The sequence below is a fragment of the Gorilla gorilla genome, chromosome 4 (genome assembly GCF_029281585.2).
Source record: "Gorilla gorilla gorilla isolate KB3781 chromosome 4, NHGRI_mGorGor1-v2.1_pri, whole genome shotgun sequence".
Taxonomy (NCBI): Eukaryota; Metazoa; Chordata; class Mammalia; order Primates; family Hominidae; genus Gorilla; species Gorilla gorilla.
This window is the reverse complement of record NC_073228.2, coordinates 56902345-56924312: the sequence shown is the minus strand read 5'-3', so window position 1 is coordinate 56924312 and position 21968 is coordinate 56902345. Positions and strand designations below refer to the sequence as shown.

General features: G+C 43.5%; 2 protein-coding genes across 2 annotated transcripts; one reads left to right on the top strand and one right to left on the bottom strand.

Moving 5' to 3' along the window:
• Window positions 1-2213: 2213 nt before the first annotated feature.
• On the bottom strand, window positions 2214-4284 carry CCL3 (C-C motif chemokine ligand 3). The gene is made up of 3 exons (XM_004041916.5): window positions 3943-4284; window positions 3140-3254; window positions 2214-2720 (listed from the first exon to the last, which is right to left on the bottom strand). Exons 1-3 carry the CDS (start codon window positions 4013-4015, stop codon window positions 2630-2632), a joined length of 279 nt encoding a protein of 92 aa, XP_004041964.2. The 5' UTR covers window positions 4016-4284; the 3' UTR covers window positions 2214-2629.
• On the top strand, window positions 3503-19554 carry LOC101123729 (C-C motif chemokine 4). The gene is made up of 4 exons (XM_004041917.5): window positions 3503-3647; window positions 17703-17898; window positions 18457-18571; window positions 19165-19554. Exons 2-4 carry the CDS (start codon window positions 17823-17825, stop codon window positions 19250-19252), a joined length of 279 nt encoding a protein of 92 aa, XP_004041965.3. The 5' UTR covers window positions 3503-3647; window positions 17703-17822; the 3' UTR covers window positions 19253-19554.
• The last annotated feature ends 2414 nt before the right edge of the window (window positions 19555-21968 follow it).

The following is a 21968-nucleotide window of genomic DNA, read 5'->3' as shown; positions in this document are numbered from 1 at the left end:
ATGCAATTCCCATTCTCCAATTCCCTATCAGGGGTCTTTGTTCAACTTACTCTGTTTGTTCATAACACTTGTATTTAGGGAATGTTGGGCATGATTAAACTTCATTTAGCTTTGGGTTTCTAGACCTTGAGAAACAATTCAGTGCAGGCAAATATTGTATGCCCCTATATTTTTTCCTGAAAGCCAATAAAGAAGGAATGATGACACCTTCACTGCGTCTATGGAGACAAAAGCTGCTTGTGTGTGTGTGTGTGTGTGTGTGTGTGTGTGTGTGAGAGAGAGAGAGAGAGAGAGAGAGAAACAGCCTTGTCAAAAAGACGTGTTTGTTGCTGTACCCTCATTATATGAAAGCCATCATGGCATCAAAACAGTATAAGCCAGGTTGAGCTCTATCCTCTCTGCATCAACTCAGAATCCCTACCAGAAAGTGGTTGTGATGGACGGAATATCACCCATCAAAGAATAGGGTAAGATGAGACCAGAGAGGTAAGCTATGCAAGCTAATCAGAAAATAACTCAAAGTTTTAAAAGTGCAGAATATAAAAAGGAAAAACCCTCATTCCTAAAAAAAAAAAAAAAGCCTCATTTCCTCAAAGAAATCAGTTAGCTATTTGATGTGTATCTTTCCAAATATTTGCCTATGTAAATATATATGTATATATGGCATTTAAAAATAAAACAAAATAATATACTTTACAGATAGTTCCATAGCATATGTAGAGAATATATATGCATATACTGAATGTAATTAGATCTGCCTTTTACATATAATATTATGGACACTTTCCACAGTTATAGATGTGTGCTACTTTTTTTTTACTGACTTCAGAATATTCCACTGATGGACATCTTAATCCTCTACTGATTAATCCCCTACTGATGACTGTTTGCATTTCTTTGCTGTTTGCCAACCACACTGCAAAGAATATCCTCATGTCTACGTATCTTATCTTTTGGCAGTGTTTCTATGAAGCAGATTCCTAGAAATGGGATCAGGTCAAATGGGATGTAGTTCACATAGTATATGCATTTTAATATTTGCTAAGTAGTAGTGTTTATGCTTCAAAGAGTTGGAACACTACAATTCTAAACATGTTTGGACACAAAAAATAGATTATTTGAAACAAAATGAAATAAGCATAGCTCATAAAAATTAACACGTTTGGTTTTCACACAAATATTTTGAATTTCTCTTTCTTCTGCAAAAAGGACCCTAGCTTAGTATGGATTTCTTGTACAGATAATGCAAGCAATCCATCTATTAAATAACTTACCTTTCACAGTAAACCTATAGACAGCACCCTGCTCCACACAGAAGCTGATTGTCTTTTCCTTCTCTAACATTAGCTATTTATTTTGTAAAGTGTAGATTCTAGAGAAATAATGTATAATACACCTGTTGCCATATGCAGATACTTACCACATTTAGAAAACAGTGGTGAATTCTATTGACAGTGGCTCTCAGTCATTAACATGCTATGGAACACCTCATGAGCTTGATAAAAATATCAGTTCCCAGGTCTACACCTAAAGATCCTGTTTAAGTGGCTTCAACAATCACTGCTCAAACACTCTATGTGAACTCAGAATCCTGTTCAGAAAGTGGTTGCAATGGATAAAATATCATTCACTAAAGAATGGGGTAAGATTTGAGTATAGGTGGGTCATACTTTGGGAAATAACTTGGTCAATGGTTAACAGCATAGTCTGTAGTTCAATAAAAGTCCAGTTTTGGAACACAATTGACCGTTTACGTGCTGTGTAACCTCAGCCAAGTTGTCTAACCTTTCTGAGCCCTGGGTTACTTTTCTGTCAAGTGGAGGTATTAATAGTACCTAACCTGTACTATTGCATTGGTAAGATTAAATGAGCAATGTATAAAAAGCACTCAGTAGGAGTAAGCCTCAACAATGTAAGTAATTGCTATTAAGAGCTTGATTCATCATGAATATGCCCTACAGAATACTCTGCTTAATGGTGTCCATTCGAGTAGTGAATTCTCCTAGAGCATGCATATTATAATTTGAGTTATAACATATTTGTAGTTTCAGTGTTCCAGAACTGTGTCTCCGTTGTAAAGTGGATAACTCTGTGGTAGCCCTCCCCATCTCTCCCAATTTCCCTCCATTTCACCTCTTCCTAATCTTTGCCTATGATTCCTCTTAACCAGTGATTTTGATTTGCCAGAAAAACAAAACCAAACTCAATACTGGTTTACCTTTTAAAAGAGCATCTTTATTATTTCCCCAGGCCGATCACAGCCCTGAACAAAAGCATCCGATACACATTTGTCAGTCTGGTGGCTTTGGTGCCATGACTGCCTACACAGGCCGATGACAGCCACTCGGTTGTCACCAGACACGGTGTGAGGGAAGGGGGAGGGGACAGGGGAACTCTCAGAGCAAACAATCACAAACACACTGTGAAATCGAAAATAAATTACAAAAACTAAATAGTATAAATAAATAAAAATTTAAGTTAAGAAGAGTCCCACAGTGTGGCTGTTTGGCAACAACCAGTCCATAGAAGAGGTAGCTGTGGAGGTCACAGGGATGTTCCCAAGGCTCAGGCTCCTGCTCCTCCCCACTGGGCCCACCGAGGTCGCTGGGCCTCGAAGCTTCTGGACCCTTCAGGCACTCAGCTCCAGGTCGCTGACATATTTCTGGACCCACTCCTCACTGGGGTCAGCACAGACCTGCCGACTTCGCTTGGTTAGGAAGCTGTGGAGAAGGGAGGAAGAGTTAAGCACTGGGGAATCCAGCAGGGGAATCCTGGGCCCACGATGGCCCCACCATTCTGCTCTCTGTCCTGGGCAGCTCAGGGCTTGCTCCTCTTTCAGGGGCCCGCTTCCTATCTCCGTCTAGAGAGCTTCTCTCAGGGACTCAGTGGGGGTGGCCCTCAGAGTGTCCCGCTGCCTCCTTCTTCCTGTCCCTTTCCTCTGGGCTGGGCAGCCCTTCCTGACTCTGTAACACCCACCTCACTCCAGCCCCAAGTCAGGTCACACCTCAGTGCCCTGCGTCCTGTATCCCCGATAGGCTCCTGAAGGCTGGGCCTTTCCAGGATGGCCTTCTGGCCTGTCTCTGCCCCAACCCTGACCCTCCCTACCTCCATAGAGGTGAGCAGGAAGACTGGCACTTACATGACACCGGGCTTGGAGCACTGGCTGCTCGTCTCAAAGTAGTCAGCTATGAAATTCTGTGGAATCTGCCGGGAGATGTAGCTGAAGCAGCAGGCGGTCGGCGTGTCAGCAGCAACTGTGGAGAAAGGAAGAGAATGAGCCCCAGTCACAGCTCAGAAGAAAAGGCCAGGCAGCTTCTGATCCCCGAGCGGTTGAGGAAGGCAGGCTTGCTCAGACCAAGTGACTGGAAGGCATTTGGGCGTTTTTGCTGAGAAATGTCTCTTTGTTTCTGTCTGTATCCTTCTTTCTCCTTGACTCTTCATAGTGGGTTCTCTGTTTCTCTGTGTGATCCAGATACCTGAACGGACTGTTCTCTTATCTCAGTTCTCTTCAGGGAATTTTGTCTGGTTCAAGAAGTCATACCCCAACCCAAGAGAAGCCTTGGACATCTCTCATAAGACATCCAAGGGACAGAGCTCCTGGGAGACCTAGAGTGAGCTGGAGAGTGAACAACAGACCCAACTGGGAAGTAAGCAGCCCTGGATTCTGCCTCTTGCTAACTGATTCGTTTCGAACCCTGTTTTTCTATCTGTACAAGGGACTGTAACTCCCCTGCCCCTGCCTAGATTCTCATACCTGGAGACTAGGGAGCTAAGACCCCTTCTAGAGATAAAAATAAAAGTCTTGAAGAGAAAGACCAAGATGTTTGGCAGCCCTTTAAGAAGTTCTCTTTTCTCTTGGGGGCTTTTAGGCCACAAGAAAAGATTGATGTGGTCTAACCATGGCCAGAGAGTGGTGATACCCACAGCGAAACTCAGACTCACGTGATGCAGAGAACTGGTTGCAGAGAGCCATGGTGCAGAGGAGGACAGCAAGGGCAGCAGTGGAGACCTGCATGATTCTGAGCAGGTGATGGAATGTGGGCTCGAGTGTCAGCAGAGCCAAGAAAGGACTGACCACTGTCTGCTGCCTGTGTCCTTCTGAAGTCTGAAACCAGCTCTCCTCTTTATAGGCAGCCCTGGCGGATGGGGAAATGGAATCTGGGGGTGAGGAGGGAAATTTTTAAGCGTAGTGATGCTGTCACGCTAAGTTGCACAACTCAGGGTCCCTGGTGACCACAGGGGCTCAGGATATCCAAGAATAGCATCTCTGAGCTATTCTCTAACTCTCAGCTCTCAACTCATGACTGGTTATAGTTTCATAGGGAAATGGTTTCTCCTGTGAGTGTGAAGAGGGGTATATGTCAACCCAAGGCTATTCTTAGCCAGTCCCTTCTCATAAGAACTGGTCTATGCATGAACTCTTCAGCCCCATTCCTTCCCACAGAGCTGTAATTCTGCTTCCTCAGCTGCTATAACCACAGGGATAGGGTTGATGGGCTGATGCTGTGGAGGGCTGCACAACCCTTCCTCCTCCCAGAGGCAAAGAACTCAATGAAAGCCGGAGGAGTAGAAAGCATGAGGTCATGTTTCAGTCATTTGTCTATTTATTAGTCATGTAGTGACTAGGGCGCTGTGTTAAATGCTACTTGTGGATCATAAAAATACTTTAGAGGTGGGTATCAATATGTCAGGTGCCTAGAAATATGTGTAGCCATTAACCTAGAAAAAGCGTTTCTAGGAAAGAGTTCTGTGGAAACAACCCAAATATGGAGCCATCTTCAAACATAAAGATACCTGACCCAGCATCATTTATAACTCTAAAATAAGCAAAGCTAAATTTTTCTCCATCAGGGAATGATAAATTATCCACTAGATCATTTATTATTAAGTCTCTAAAATGAATGAAGTGGCATAAATATGCTTATAACATCAGTGGTTAAAAAAAGCAAGATATGACATTATACAAATTCTACAAAGTCTGAAGAATTGTACAAATATATATATTTGTACTATATATACATATATTTGTACATATACACATATATATTTGTACAAATATATATATATATTCCTTGCCAACCCTAAGCATGGAAAAAAATACAAAGGCTTGGAAATACATGACTTAAAGAATGAATAGTTCTTATATTTGTGTGATAGGTCCCTGGGTGATTTATTTTCTTATTTTTTTCTTTTTCTGAATTTTTCTCATTTTACTTAGTTAGACTTTATTACCTTCTTGGTCAGCCCACAAATTTATAAACTAATTTAAAAAAAAACATTTCCAACATCACTGGTTGAAAAATAGGTTGTTGTCAGTTGTTTAATCTGAAAGAAATTATTGATAAATATGCTAAAGTTTCTGTTCAATGGTTTTGGCCAAAATGAAGTCTTGATTTCCCATTTCTTTGAACCATTTTAAGGATCCTATACTATACTTACATAAATCATGCCAAACTGAAGCAGTTTTTTACTTATTCTTTTCAATACATAATTTCAGTGGTGTGGAAGGGTCTCTACCTTCTCAGCCAGATTGTATGGTTTTTTTTCTTTTCCGTACTTTGTTATTTTATTCTTTCACAATCAATCAGCATACCTCATTTTATAATGAGAAATAGATTTAGTTGGTTTTAATGATCTTTGTTTCTGAGATGCCCCTGATCTCGTGGGGGCAGGTAGCGTGTATGAACAGGTAATTGTAGCATTTAGCCGAAAGTGCTAGGACTCCTAGTAGAAAAAGAAATGAAAGCTCAGAATCCCACGAGGGGAAGAAGTGACCTTCCACCAGAGGGTTGGGGAAGGCTTCATGGAAGGGATGGAACTTTAGTTGTGTCTGGATAACTGCCCGGGATTTAGTCATCTATAGATGAGTGCCCAGCTGAGGCAGAGTCCTGAGTGTGACATTGTGGGTTCAGAGGAAAGAGGGGGTGCTTCAGTGGAGCTGCAGAGCAGTGGGGGTGAATATGGATGATAAAGCTAAATTGGGACCAAACCAGGACAGGCCTTGTATTCCCCCCAAAGGGTTTAGAGTTGATACATTTGATGCTGGAGAATAACGGAGGACAGAAGCCAAGTGCGACCATGCCTTTGGAATTCTGTCCTTTCTAAGTGTCTGTAGACTTAGGTCTTTTAAAACACATGAGCTCTGTTTCCTTCCCACCCCAATGATGGCTAGTGCCAGTCTTGAGGAAGGAGAAGCAGAAGCAAGATCAGGGGCCGTGGTAGGTTTCACCGGAGCTTTGGCATCCATGTATCTTCCCCTATTGCTACCAATTCCAAATAAAGGTATCTCTGCCACTTGTATCATTAGAAACCTACATCACAGGCAATGCCTCCTTCTCACCCCACCCTCTGCCTCCCAGCTCTCAGTGATACCCAGAATTGCATTCCCTCACTCACTTCTTAGGGGGACCCCCTCCATACTCGTGATTCCATTTCTGACAGCTGGCTTCTGTGAGTTGCGGAGAGTGAGAAAAGGAAATGGAAGCTGCTGAATCAGTCAGTGTTCTGATAAGGGACATCTTCTATCTCTGTGATTACAGCACCATGTGTTATAATTAGTTATCTACGTAATTTGCTCTTCAAAAATCTAGACCATGCCCTGTTGATTTTATTTTAGTTTCTTTTTCTCAAGAAATTTATAGTTTAATAAAGGCAATGTGGGAGTTTGGAAACAAATTTTTATTTCGTGCTAATGATAGATTAGCAACTACACAAATTTTAGTTCACAATATGTAATTTTTATTGAGTGATCACCATGTGCTGATTTCCATAATAGGGATTTACATGTTTGAACTGTCTTCAAAACAACCCTATGATTTAGTTACCAGTATACTTTCTCAGTTGAATAGGTGAAGAAATCAAAGTAAATAGAGGTTAAGCAATTTTCCTAAGGCCATAAAGCTGATGACTAGCAGAGCAGGGATTCACATCCAGGTAGTCTGACTCTAGGTACCACATGCTACACGTTCTGTACCACAACTTATTATATTTGATCCTCACACCACTCCTATAATGGCAGATTTTTTAGAGTGTCTTCTCAGATTGTAAACCAACTCCAGACCATGTCTCGTTGGTTGATTTAAACCAAATCCTAGCGCATGATGATTATAACATGATGAGCCTCCTGACCTAGTCTCCATCTCTTATGATTGTGTTCTTTATAATAAAGATGATTTATTGAATACATAATTCTATCTCAGTGTTTATATATTTGTAAGACTTTCTCTATCAATCCCCAAACCAGGAAATAGCCCTTTGCCATGTGTTTTGCTTGGATTGAAATATAGTTACATGCATAGCATGTGCTTAATTTATATATATTGAATGAATAATATAAGGGAGATGTAGGACGGGGTTGAGTTGGGAGGGTCTTAGACATTTCCTAGGTGATAAATTGATGTTCCCAGTTGAAATGACGTACCCACGGTCATGTGGATGGAATTGGTCAGTTTTATATTCCACTGTCTGTGTTAGTTACCAGTGTATCTCCAGTGATAACCACAACGCTTGACATATAGTGAAGCATAATAGCTATTTGATGAATAAATAAATCACTGATTTGACTAACAATATGTGTTATGCCTGAACTCTCACTATGGAGTTGAAATACTAATGGGAAGGGTAGGATAAGAAAGGCCATGGTGAGTGGGAACGGGGAGAGGATCAGGAAAAATAACTAACGGGTACTAGGCTTAATACCTGGGTGATGAAATCACTTGTACACCAAACCCCCATGACACAAGTTTACCTATGTAACACACCTGCACATGCATATCTGAACTTCAAATAAAACAAACACACACATACACACACACACACACAGAATCAGGAGAGAGAGTCAGAAGTGTGATGGGTCTCCAGAGCCAAGGAAGAATCTTTAAATAAAATGAGACTTGAAGTGGGGCATGGTGGTTCATGCCTGCAATCCCAGCACTTTTGGAGGCCGAGGTGGGTGGATCACCCGAGGCCAGGAGTTTGAGACCAGCCTGGCCAACGTGGTGAAACCCATCTCTACTAAAAATACAAAAAATTAGCCAGGTGTGTTGGCACATGCTTGTAGTCCCAGGTACTTGGGAGGCTGAGGCAGGAGAATCACCGGAACCTGGGAGGTTGTAGTGAGCCAAGATCGCACCACTGCGACCAGCCTGGGCGACAGAGCGAGACTCTGTCTCAAAAAAATAATAGAATTGCGTGTCCTGATAAAGATGCAATTAGAAAGAGAAATGTAAACTTACATAAAGAAGTTTTCAGTAACTTGATCTAAAAGGTTATGATTTGCTTTAAAAAGAAAGGAAGGAAGGAAAGAAAGAAAGGAGAAAGAGAAAGAAAGAAGAAAGAAAGAGAGAGAAGGAAGAAAGAGAGAAAGGAAGAAAAAAGAAAGAAAGCAAAAGAAAGAAAGAGAGAGAAAAAGAAAAAAAGAAAGAAAGAGAGAAAGAAAGACCATGGTGTCACAGTCTTGATCTTTGGAAAACTGACCACCCAAGATTCCTTAGGTGGTGGAGACAGAAAGTAGCCAGCAGTCAACACCATGGACCCTTCAGCATGGAGGGATTTGATTTGTGTCCCAGCGTTCTGGCTCATTTCAGCTTCTGCGAGGCCCCACCTCAGTCCAGCAGAGCGTCCCAGTCCGCAGTGCGGGGAATCCTGGCTGGGCAGTTTGTCCTCTGCGGCGTCTTTGCCTTGCACTGCTCAGCTTGCCTCCCCACTGCGTGCTGCTGCCTGTGCTCTCTAGTGCGGTGCATTGCTTTCCTTCAGATTCTGGCCCCGAGGCTCCACTTCCCCAAGTGTCACCCTCCGCTATCTCCTTTGGCAGCAGGCACCCCAGGGATGCGTTCACTGATGATGACACCCTCTTTGGCCCAGCTTTGGCCTCCTTTCCTCATATGTGGTCTGCGTGGTCAGGTTGCAGCAGGTGTGGGCCCCAACTTTCATGCAGGCAGAAGCAGCAGCCTGGAGTCCCCTGTCCAGTATCTTAGACAGACAATGTCTCATTGACACAGCCCCTTCTTTCTGCAGCCAGCCCTTTGTTTCCTGTCCTGAGTCCTTGTTATTTTCTCTAGCCATTTCTTGCATGTGTGCAGTAGGTCAGGGCGTATGTCTTGGTACTGGATCTGATCCCTCTCCCAGTCCCTTGCCCCTTCCATATTCTCTATGCAATAAAAAGTGCCTCTTCCTATCAATATTCCAAGCCGGAAAGTTGAGAGTCACCCTTGTCTCCTCTTTCTCTATCATTTCCTATACCTATTCAATCACCAACTCTAGTCTACGTTCAATTTTACGTGCATCTGTCTCTCACCATTCCCACTGCCTCTGTCTTAGGTCAGGTTCTTATGGTTTCTCACCATGACAACTAGAAGATGGTCTTAGCAACTCCCTTCCCTCCCTCCTTCCCTCCCTCCCTCCCTCCTTCCTTTCTCTCTCTCTTTCTTTCTTCTTTCTTTTCTCTTTCTTTCTTTCTTTCTTTCTTTCTTTCTTTCTTTCTTTCTTTCCTTTCTTTCTTTCTTTCTTTTTTTTCTTTTCTTTCTTTCTCTCTTTCTCTCTTTCTGTCTTTCTTTCTTTCTTCTTTCTTTCTTCTTTCTTTCCTTCTTTCTTTTTTTCTTTCTTCCGAGACAAGGTCTCATTCTGTGGCCCAGGCTGGAGTGCAGTGACTCGATCTTGGCTCACCGCAACCTTGGCCTCCCAGGCTCAAGCAATTATTGTGCCTCAGCCTTCCTAGCAGCTGTGATTACAGGCATGTGCCACCATGCCCTGCTAATTTTTTTGTATTTTTTGTGGAGATGGGGTTTCACTATGTTGGCCAGGCTGGTCTTGAACTCCTGGCCTCAAGTGATCTGCCTGCTTCGGCCTCCCAAAGTGCTGGGATTGATTACAGGAGTGAGTCACCATGCCTGGCCTAGTTTTGTCTCTTTTTAATCTATCCCACCACACAGCATCCAACATAATTTTGCTAAAGCTCAAATCAGTCTCTGTTTCTCTCCTTTTAAAATCTTGTAAACATTCTACATTGCTTCTGGCATGAAATGGAAGCTTCTCTGTAACCTGACCCCTGTCTACCTCTTTGGCCTTGTGGCTTGCCAAGTTGAGACTTCCTGAAAACCAAGACAGCCTATTTGCACTACCTGTGGTTCCTTAAATGTGCAGCTCTCTTCCCTGCTTTTAATGAAGGAGGTGTTGACTTGGTAGAGCACAGTTTCCCCTTCTTGTAAGCCACAAGGCAGAGTGTAATACTACAAAAGTGGGCACATCCCATGACAGCTGCAGGGATTAATATTTAGAACAATTAAGGAAAAACACTACGTCATTCCCCAAATTTTCTTTACTTTTTCTTTTTCTTTTTTTTGGATGGAGTCTCACTGTGTCGCCCAGGCTGCAGTGCAGTGGCGCAATCTCGGTTCACTGCAACCCCCGATCCCACCTACCCCTCTCCCCGGGTTCAAGTGATTCTCCCACCTCAGCCTCCTGAGTAGCTGGGATTACAGGCATGCACCACCACGCCTGGCTAATTTTTATATTTTTTGTAGAGACAGGGTTTCACCATGTTGGCCAGGCTGGTCTTGAACTCGTGACCTCAAGTGATCCACCTGCCTTGGCCTCCCAAAGTGCTGGGATTATAGGTGTGAGCCACCAAGCCTGGCCTGTAATTCCCCACATTTTCTAAGGAAAAGAGGAAATCCATGGATCTTGCTGTTCAAAGACATGCAAAATGCAAAACAGAAAAGACATTTTACATTAGAATAACAGAAACTTTGGCTGTTATGCTTTTAACATAAATTTATAATACAGCATACTTCCCTTTTGTGATTTATCCATGCTCTAGAGCCAGACTTCTTGGCTTCAGCTTCAAATCTGTTGTATGTCAGCTGTGTGTTTTTCCATAGGTTACGTACCTCTCTGTGCTTCAGTTTCTTCGTGTGTGAAAGGGGATAGTTACAGCACTTACCTCAGAGGGCCACTGTGAGGATTAAATGCATTAATATCTATGAAAGGCAGAGAACATTACTGGTTCATAAAAAGTGCTGTGTTAAGTGCTATCTACTATTATTACTATTACTATTTTTTTATTATTGCAATATTTCAATATATCCATTTTACATCAAAAACAAGTGCAGGTCTCTTGTTCTTTGCCTGGATACCCCTGTGCCTGTCTTTGCCTGGCTAATCTCAGTTCAACCTATAATAGAGAAAAGTTAGAGCAACATAAATGGACTGATGTGAATAGCAGAGTGATTAAATACAACTTTTGGTATATCTATGCAATAAAATACCATGCATATATTCATGCCATTTTTGAGTAATATTTAAGTTTGTATGACACAGAAGAAGATTAAGTAACAATAATAAGATACACTAGTTCATAAAAGACTATTAAGTACCAATAATAAAATATAAAACTAGGTACAGAATGATAGGGCAATTTTAATTTTCTTATTTATGCCTCCCTATATTTTCTCAATTTTGTACAATGACCATGTATATTTTCTATAAAAGAAAACCAAACTAATATAATTTTTTTTTTTTTTTTTTTTGAGACAGTGTCTCACTCTGTCACCCAGGCTGGAGTGCAGTGGCGCGATCTCGGCTCACTGGAATCTCCACCTCCCAGATTCAAGAGATTCTCTTGCTTCAGCCTCCTGAGTAGCTGGGACTACAGGCATGTGCCACCATGCCAAACTAACTTTTTGTATTTTTAGTAGAGACGGGGTTTCACTATGTTGGCCAGGCTGTTCTCAAACTCCTGACCTCAGATGATCTACCCACCTCGGCCTCCCAAAGTGCTGAGATTATAGGCATGAGCCACCATGCGTGGCCTATAAATTTTTTTCCAAAAAAAAAATTCAGGTCTCACATTTTTTGGAAGCCTTCCTTAACACTACACTACCACCATCTAAAGTGCATACCCTCACCCTCAGACACAATGCCTGTCACACAGTAGGTACTCAATACAGCTTTACTGAATTATGTTCATCTCTTGCTGGAGTATTCCCTATCACCTGCATGGAAAGAGGCCAGAAACAATTTGAAGGAAGATGCTTCACAAGGAATACTGAAAGTTTTCTTGACCTCATGAATGCTGGTGAGGCTTTATCCCTCTCTCAGGAATTTAGCATTGCCTGAAGTTCCTGACCTCTGCCTTTCACAAGCAACAGCAGGTTGTGGCAGGCGACGAAGGTCCATTTCCATGGTAAGAAGCGTGGGGCTGGCCAGCTCCGTAGTCAGAGTGTGACAGTCACTGATGAGCTGCTCCAACCAGCTCATTGTCCTACAGATTTCATCCTGAAGTATTCTGCACTCTGGATAATTGTGTATTTGTTTCTTCAATTCACAATCCAGCTTCTGCTCCCATTTCCTCCAAAGTGACTTGGACACCATATTGGCAAAACTACAGGATTTGCCTCATCTTGGTTTATTATCTTGGCAAAACGACCCTATGTTCCAGCTCCCCTTGGGTTTCCAGTCTCCACATTTGCCCTCCAGGGGTTCTCTAGTTCTATGCATCACACCTCCTAGAGGCTACCTCTTGGCCCCAACACCCAGTGGTCTCCTCAACACTCTAGGAGAGGCCAGGATGTCCAGATTGACTGAGTGTGTTATGATCAGAGATTGCCTCTATGTGTAATCTCAGAGGGTCATACCTGTAGAGGGACTCTGGTCATCACTGAACTGGGAGTTGAAGACCCTGGGTCTTGACATGCATCCTGTGTGACCTCGATCGGGTCTTTTCACTTCTCTAGGTTTTGCTTTCCTAATCTGTACCGTGGCAAAACAGATTGGGATCAGGTAAAACCACAGGCCATGGATATACTGAGGAAAATGAAAAAATACCAGGACATTTTCAAGGTCATGTTACTGCTGTGGCTGCTGGGCCTGTCTGCAGCCTGAGAGGTTGAGGACAACATGACAAGACAAATGTAAAAATGAGTTATGAATATAGTGGTGGTCAAGGATGTGGAGGGGGAACCTCTAAATGACCACAAGTGAGGGGGAAAGAAGGGCTTCCCTGCTCAGGGGTGAGGGGGTGGCCCTCTGAATGGAGATCCCTGGAACCAAGGATGACCCTTGCTGTCACTTCTTGCAACCCTGAGCTAAAAACAGTTGAGTCCAAGAATAGTATCCATTATGATAAAACTACTGGATGCGTGGGTTGAGGGTGGGGGAGAAGGGGAAGTACCACACTATCAGGGCTGAGGAATCACCTTTTGGGTGGAATGTCAGAACACCCAGTTCATTCATACTTGGTTTACTCATTTGGATATAGGGGTCCACATCTTGAGTCCATGTTACTCATCACATCCCCTCCATGGAGATAAGCATAAACAGTTTCTGCATCAAGGAGCTCACTTTCTAGTTGGGGAGGCAACCACAGGAATAGATAAATATGTCATAGGTGGTAAGAAAGAAATAGTTCAGGGGACTGTAGGAGCACAGTGAAGGATACAGAGTTTACTTGGGAAAGAGGTCAGGAAAGTTTCTCTAGGGAAGATGAGAATCTTTTTTGTCATGTATTTGAGAGTCATTTGTTATCATTGATTATTGGCTCTCCTTGGCTTTCCAGTCTCCACATTTGCCCTCCAGGAGTTCTAAATGGCACCAGTGCCTAAATCTTGTTGGGGGTGGGGGAAGTTAATATGGCTGAACAAAATGATACAAGTCCTTTTTACTCTCAGTGTGGACTTCCACTGGTACAGACATAGTATTGTTGTTAGGATCTTCATGAAGATCTCTCAAAACCTTTTACCCCCATGAGCCAAAGATCAGATCAAGGCGAGGAAACAAAAGTCAACAGACAAACTCATTGTATGGCTCAGTGATGGCTAATCACCCATTTTATCAATCATTATTCTCCTGAAGCCCCAGAACAGGCTTCCTCCTAACCCCTCCACACTGCTCATTCAGACAGCTGCTCTAGTGGGGATTTAGACTTAACTTGAAACTACTCATCTACAGCTGATAGACAGGCTTCTCCATCCTTCAGCCTTCCTGACACTTTGTTTCTTCCTCTGACATGACACTTAGCTTATTCCTCCTCATGGGGTAGTTATTTCTGTCACTGTCAATGCCATCACTAGACATGGAACTCTTCGAGGGCAGAGATGGGGCTTCGTTCAGCTCTGTCTGCCCTGGCAAACAGCAGATAGTTAGTACATTGGGTTGAATAAAAATGTCATAGATAATGAAGTCTGTGTTAATCCAGAGAACATGAAACACATACTGCTTCCCTTAAAGTGAGGTCCTCGATGCATGAAGATGAAACTGCACCAACTAGGAAAGGTCAGGAGAGGTACTAACACATCTGCTATCAGGGAACTCGGAACATTACAGCTGGGGGCGAGGGTCTTGGAGAAGATCAGAACATTTGAAGCAAGAGCTGTACAAAGAAAAGGGGGAGAGAACAGATGAGAGAAGTGCAGCTTGTGTGTGCGGGTGGGGAGTGAGGGAGAGTGCTGAGGTAGGATGACCTTGTACTTTATTTAATGACCCTGAAGTACCCCAGGATGCTGCTCCAACCTCTCCTGTGGCTCCCAGATGCTGTGGGTCCCTTTTTTCCTTAACTTGTATTTTAGGTTCAGGGGTACATGTGCAGGTTTGTTATATGGGTAAGTTGTGTGTTGCGGGGGTTTGGTGTACAGATTATTTCATCACCAGGTAATAAGCATAGTACCCAATAGGTAGTTTTTTTCATCCTCACCCTCCTCCCACACTTCACCCTTAAGTAGGCCCTGGCGCCTGCTGTTCCCTTCTTTGTGTCCATGTGTACTCAGTGTTTAGCTTCCACTTATAAGTGAGAACATGCAGTATTTGGTTTTCTGTTCCTGTGTTAGTTCGCTTAAGATAATGGCCTCCAGCTCCATCCATGTTGCTGCAAAGGGCATGATTTTGTTCTTTTTTTATGACTGAGAAGTATTCCATTATATATATATATATATATATATATATATATATATATATATATATATATATATGTATATACCAAATTTTTTTTATCCAGTCTACCATCAGTGGGCATTTAGGTTGATTCCATGTCTTTGCTATTGTGAATACTGTTGCGATGAACATACATGTGCACATGTCTTTATGGTAGAATGATTTATATTCCTTTGGGTATATACCCAATAATGGGATTGCTGGGTTGAATGGTAATTCTGTTTTAAGTTCTTTGAGAAATCGCCAAACTGCTTCCCACAATGGCTGAACTAATTTACATTCCCAGCAGTGTATAAGTGTTCCTTTTCTCCACAACCTCACCAACATCTGCTATTTTTTGACTTTTTAAAAATAGCCATCCTGACTGGTTTGAGATGGTATCTCATTGTGGTTTTAATTTGCATTTCTCTAATGATTAGTGGTGCTGAGCATTTTTTGTATGTTTCTTGGCCGCGTGTATGTCTTCTTTTGAAATGTGTCTGTTTATGTTCAATGACCGCTTTTTAATGGAGTTGTTTGCTTTTTCTTGTACATGTGTTTAAATTCCCTATAGATTCTGGATATTAGACCTTTGTCAGATACATAGTTTGTAAATATTTTATCCCATTCTGTAGGTTATCTCTTTACTCTGCTGATAATTTCTTTTGCTGTGCAGAAGCTCTTTAGTTTAATTAGATCCCATTTGTCAGTTTTTGGTTTTGTTGTGATTTGTTTTTGGCATCTTCATCATGAAATATCTGCCAGATCCTATGCCCAGAATCATATTGTCTAGGTTATCTTACAGGTATCATATTTTTATAGGTTTATATTTTAGGTTTTACATTTAAGTCTTTAACCCATTGTGAGTTGATTTTTACACATGGTGTAAGGAAGGGGTCCAGTTTCAATCTTTTGCATATGGCTAGCCCGTTATCCCAGTACCATTTATTGAATGGGAAGTCCTTTCCCTGTTGCTTGTTTTTGTTAACTTTGTCAAAGATCAGATGGTTGCAGGCATGCAGCATTATTTCTGAGCTCTCTATTTTGTTCTATTGGTCTATGAGTCTGTTTTTGTACCAGAGCCATGCTGTTTTGGTTACTGTAGCCCTGTAGTATAGTTTGAAGTCATGGCTCCCTCTTTTTACTCTTCTTTTTTCTTTCTCAGAGAAGAGCAGGTAACAATGTGGGGTTAAAGGTGAGCAGGTGGGTTAGAGTAGTGGAGCTAAAGGCAGATAGAGATCTTGATCCAATTATCTTCATTCCCTTCATTTGTCCAACCTTGCACATTCCTGTATGCAGGGCCTTTGTAAGCTTCACCTTCTGTACAGGTGCCCAGCAACAGTCAAACCGGCCAGGGCTTAACATGAGCATGGGCATTCCCTATGGACTGGCTGGGACACACCCACATCCTTAGATTACACATTTTGCCTGTAACATAGATAAACTCATTACTAGTTATATAATTCTGTTTCGTTTTGTTTTGCTTTGCTTTGTTTTTGAGACAGGGTCTCATTCTGTCAAACAAGCGGGAGTGCAGTGGCACAATCACCACTCACTGCAGCCTGGACTTTTCTGGGCTCAGGTGATCTTCCCACCTCAGCCTACTGAGCAGCTGGGACTACAGGTGTGTATCACCACTCCCAGCCAAAATGTTTTTTTATAGAGACAGTGTTTCACCATGTTGCCCAGTCTGGTCTCGAACTTCTGGGCTCAAGCTATCTGCCTGCCTTGACCTCCCAAAGTGCTGGGATTACAGGTGTGAGGCCCTGTACCCAGCTCAATCCTGTTTTTATACTAGAAGAACATTCTCTATCTGGGTCTTCCAAACTTGATTCTTACTGGTTAATTTGTCCTGTTCTTTTTGCTGGTCCAAGAAAATATCCTGAAATCTTTATTTCTTCTCCGTTTCCTCCTTGTCCTAGGACAGACTAGCCCTATCCCTTTCCTGAATTCAGTCCGAATATAATCAGTCTTTGAGTGTGGAATAGCTCCTAACAGTCTATCAGTCAACGGGTTCTCTTTGTGGTCACGCTCTATGTTTATTCAGGAGACTACAGCATGGAAAGAAAATGGACTTTGGAGTCAGGTGAATCTTGATTCAAATCTTGGCAGTGCCATTCATCAGCTCTGTGGCATTGAGCGCATCAGTGGACCACTCTCTGATCCCCAATTGCCTTGTCTGTAAAATGAGATTACACACCCCTGCTCAAGATTATGGTAGGATTATATATAATATGTGTAACACAGCTTTTCCAGTGCCTGGTACAAGGTAAGTGTCCAATAAGAAGTTACAAATGTTCCTGAGCCACCCTACTGGGTCCCTCCTCACATCCAATGCTGGACTCTTCATGCCCAAGGAAACATATAAGGCACAAAAGTCAGTGGCACTCAGCTCAGCAGAAGAAGGCACAGGAAGGGGATGGGGGAGTCCTGGCTCCCACTTTGTTCTTGGGGCCAGGCTTGTGGCCAGCCTGGAAAGACTGACATGAACCCTCCAGCATCTGAGGGTGCCAACCACCAAGAGCAGCACAGTTCTTGTCTACAAGCCACTTGTAGCAGGTGTGAACATTTCATCTTTTCCTCTGGGGTTTGCAACTCTCTCCCCAGTCTCGGTCACTGCCTTTGGCTGTACCACTTCCCTTTTCTTCTCGCCTGCACCTCCCTCATCTTTCCTCTATGATGACATCGCCCTGGGGAAGAGAAGCTGAGAGGAACTCCTCACTCAGCTAGCTTCAGGAGCATGACATCATCTCTACCATGGAAATTCCACTCACTCTCCTGTGCCCCCACATTTGTCCTAGGCCTCAGAGTCCCTATAAAGAGAGATTCCCAACTCAGTATCAGCACAGGACACAGCTGGGTTCTGAAGCTTCTGAGTTCTGCAGCCTCACCTCTGAGAAAACCTCTTTTCCACCAATACCATGAAGCTCTGCGTGACTGTCCTGTCTCTCCTCATGCTAGTAGCTGCCTTCTGCTCTCCAGCACTCTCAGCACCAAGTAAGTCTACTTTTGCAGCTGCTATTTCGAGTCAAGGTGTAGGCAGAGTCCTTTTTTCTAGTCATGGCTGGCAAACAGTGGGATCTGGGGATGGGACAAAAGGCAGCTAGGAAGATTGCCATGTAGTCTGCTGCTAAATGTAGAGTCTAGTAGATATTCAATAACATTCAAGTTCCTATTTTCTTAAGAATTAGCAACCAGCAGAGGAAAACGATGGGCTGGAAGTCAGACTGTTGAATTGGCTCTGCCTTTAATTATTTGTTCAAGCAAGCCCGTGTCCCTCTCTGTGCCTTGGTTTCCCCATCTGTCATATGAAGGGAGTGCGATGTGTTCTGAGACTGAATCCAGTTCCAATCTTCTAGATTTCTTTCTCGTTCTTCTCTGAAGATCCACTATTCAGAATAAGACTCCTGCTCATGTTAGGTGGGAATGGATACAAGGGACCATATTTGGGGTTCTGGTAGCTCCACAGGGATGCTCAATGAAGATGCAAAATTAGAAGTCAAAATAAACAGCTCCCACGGGCAGTGTTGATCTCACCCTGGCCTTTCCTTTCAGTGGGCTCAGACCCTCCCACTGCCTGCTGCTTTTCTTACACCGTGAGGAAGCTTCCTCGCAACTTTGTGGTAGATTACTATGAGACCAGCAGCCTCTGCTCCCAGCCAGCTGTGGTGTGAGTATCAACCCCTGGGCTGCCCTGGGAGGCAAGGGTGAGGGCTGGATTTTTAAAGGGGGCCTGTTTTGGGGAGGGGGTGATTGAGCGTTGGGGAGGCAGCTCTCAGGGCTGAAGCCTTCCCTGAGAGCGGTGAGGACACAGGTCATGAACTCACTTTTCAAGTGCTGAAGGCGGCAGAGTGGGAGCTGAGAGAGAAGGGGGTTCCTGGGGAGGAAGTTATTCAGAGGACAGGGAAGCAGAGGAAGGCAGACAGGTCCCGTGAGATATGGACCGATTCCTTAAACCGTGCTAGAAAGACGTGTGGAAAAGTCACTGCCAGGCTGGCAGGGAATGGGGAGATCTATTCATATTGATTGCAATGCCCATTGGTTCCTAATCTGGGCAACCCCTGGGGCCCACAGCTAAATCCAGTGGGTGGAAGTTACAGGGAGTCTGCTTCCAGTGCTGCTCCAGGAAGGATCCCATCCACCAGAGCTACCCCACATGGACCACGGTCAGGCAGAGAAAGATGCCTACCACAGGCAAAGGATAAAGCCAGATGACCTCAAAGGTCTCATGAGATTCTAATCTGTCTGCTCCTTGTTCTACAGATTCCAAACCAAAAGAGACAAGCAAGTCTGCGCTGACCCCAGTGAGACCTGGGTCCAGGAGTACGTGTATGACCTGGAACTGAACTGAGCTGCTCAGAGACAGGAAGTCTTCAGGGAAGGTCACCTGAGCCTGGATGCTTCTCCATGAGACACATCTCCTCCACACTCAGGACTCCTCTCCGCAGTTCCTGTCCCTTCTCTTAATTTAATCTTTTTTATGTGCTGTGTTATTGTATTAGGTGTCATTTCCATTATTTATATTAGTTTAGCCAAAGGATAAGTGTCCCCTATGGGGATGGTCCACTGTCACTGTTTCTCTGCTGTTGCAAATACATGGATAACACATTTGATTCCGTGTGTTTTCATAATAAAACTTTAAAATAAAATGCAGACAGTTTCTTTGTGATTTTAATTTGATTTGGGGGTAAAAGGAATTGCCTGGTACCATTGGGAGGGACAAACTACGGTTTCCCAAAACAGTAAGAATGAGCAATTGCTGAGTCCTTAATATGAGCTCTGGGCTGAACACTCTTAATACATGATCTCGCTGCGTACTTTCAACAAGGGTTTTAACACCCTTATGAAGTAGGGACTGTTGCCCCCAGTTTCACAGTTAAGGAAACAGAGGCACAGAGAGATGAAGTGACTTGCTGAGGCTTGTAGGCCTGCTTGGGGAGTGTCATTAAAGAAAGCCCCAGAAAAGGAGGTTATCATTTCAACATCTTGAGGGGAAGTTGTAAAGAGGGGAAGCAGCACAGCAAAGGGGGAAGAAGAGTGAGAAGAGTGACTTCATCATCTTATTATCATTATAACATTGGGAAAGTCATCTTGCCTTATTAGACCTCGGTGTTCACACCTGTGAAGTGGGGATAATATTAACCACTTCAAAGGGCTGTTATAAGGTGAGGTATAAAGCACCCATCATAGGACCAGGCACCTGGAAGTTTCTCTCCTTCCCTCTCTGAGCTTCAGCCTTTTCACTTAAAATGGACCTAGCAATTATCAGGATCATCATGAGGATTAGATTAGTTAGTTGACAGAACAGCACTCTAAATCCCAATCTACTGTGAAGTGTTGTCATGAGGACAGTAGGATGGAGGTTTTGTTTGGAAGTGTTGCAGGAGTAACCTAAAGCCACTTCTACTTAATTATCCTTAAATCAGAACTGCCTATTCCATGGGTCAGACACAACACAACTCTGAAGTAGAATTACATGCACAATAAAGCCTGATCCATGGGACACAGACTCGTAGTCTACTAAAGCTAAAAGGAAAGTTTAGACCATCTGGTCCAACCCTTTCATTTTATGGAAACTGAGGGCCAAGGCCTGGGAAGTAACTTGCCACGTGCCACTCAGTGAGTGCATAGCAGAGCAGGACCCTGGCCAGTGCCAGCTCCCAGGCTCGGGCCCTTTCCTGCACACCTTCCCTAGTGACGCACCTCTGTGGTCCTCAAAAGGGAGACCGGTTGAGTAAGAACAAGGCGGAGACTATCTTGAAAATCATTTGAGTGTTCTTAGTCCTATGCAAAAGCAGAATTGGGGCCCTGCACTTCTCTGGGGTCAACAGACACAATTCCTTTCCTTGTCCTGCCCTTAGTCACCCTCATCATTCCAGAGCCCCAGTGGAAACTTCTTTCAGATTCTGCGGGGACTGAGAGAAGGAGGTTAGGGGGCAGAGCTGATCCAAAACAGGTGTAGGAAGAGGCTAGCAGCAAAGAATGTGCCTGGCCATAGTTTCTGCTTTCATTTGCCTAGATCTGAGCTGTCTAATATGTTAGCCACTGGCCAAAGTGGCTATTTACGTTTTCATTACATTTAATTAAAATGAAATAAAATTTAAAATTCAGTTCCCCAGTCACACTAGTCACATTTCAAGTGCTCAGTAGCCCCATGTGGCTAGCTCCCATGTTAGACAGCACGGATTATGGACTTTCTGTCCATCATTGCAGAAAGTTCTGTTGGAGAGCAGTCTCCTAGAATGTTCTCAGAGCCTAAAGAAAGTGAAGGGAAGGGGAGTTGGGATGGCCTGTAAGATTAGAGTGTGGATTTGGAGAAAGATATGCAATTCTATTCTGAGGCGACGGGATGGGAGAGAGAATGGATGACTCCAGGCCAGAGACAAGGTATAGATCACTATGGTAGCTGAATAATGGCCCCCAAGGTGTACACATCCTATTCCTCAGAACCTGTGAATGTCACTTTTATAGCAAAATGGACTTTGGAGATATGATCAAGTTAAGAATCTTGAGATGAGTGATTACCTTGAATTATTGGGTCAGGCCCTAAATGTAGTTGTAAGTGTCCTTATAAGAGGGAGGAAGAGAAGAATTTGGTAATAGAGGAGAAGATAGCAATGTGACAACAGAAGCAAGATGCTATGCTGCTGGCTTGGAAGATGGAGGAAGAGGCCAGGAGCCAAGAAATGTTAGGATGCAGCTCTAGAAGCTGCAAATGGCAAGGAAATTGTTCCTCCCCTAGAGCCTCCAAAAGGAGTGTGGCTTAGTGAAACTAATTTCAGACTTCTCACCTCCAGAACTTTAAGAGAATAAATATGTGGTTATAAGATGTTAAGTGTGTGGTAATTTTTTACAGCAGCAATAGGAACGAATACAACCACCAACTGACGAGTCACCGATAGCGACCCCCAATAGCTCAGTGTGGCAGGAAAGGGAGCATTCTAGAGGGTGAGCCAAACCTCCCTGCAGGAGGAACCCAGGGTGAGAGGGACACACCTCAAGGAGATGAACTATAATGAGGAGAGGCATCCCAAGAGGAGATCTGCTTCAGCAACTGAGTTCTGGGG

Coding starts and splice junctions, on each gene's coding strand:
- CCL3 (XM_004041916.5), bottom strand. CDS start 4,015: ATGCAGGTCTCCACTGCTGCCCTTGCTGTCCTCCTCTGCACCATGGCT. Junction 3,255..3,942: donor CAACCAGTTCTCTGCATCAC/GTGAGTCTGAGT, acceptor CTTTCTCCACAG/TTGCTGCTGACACGCCGACC. Junction 2,721..3,139: donor TGCTCCAAGCCCGGTGTCAT/GTAAGTGCCAGT, acceptor CCTTCTCCACAG/CTTCCTAACCAAGCGAAGTC.
- LOC101123729 (XM_004041917.5), top strand. CDS start 17,823: ATGAAGCTCTGCGTGACTGTCCTGTCTCTCCTCATGCTAGTAGCTGCC. Junction 17,899..18,456: donor TCCAGCACTCTCAGCACCAA/GTAAGTCTACTT, acceptor CTTTCCTTTCAG/TGGGCTCAGACCCTCCCACT. Junction 18,572..19,164: donor TGCTCCCAGCCAGCTGTGGT/GTGAGTATCAAC, acceptor CTTGTTCTACAG/ATTCCAAACCAAAAGAGACA.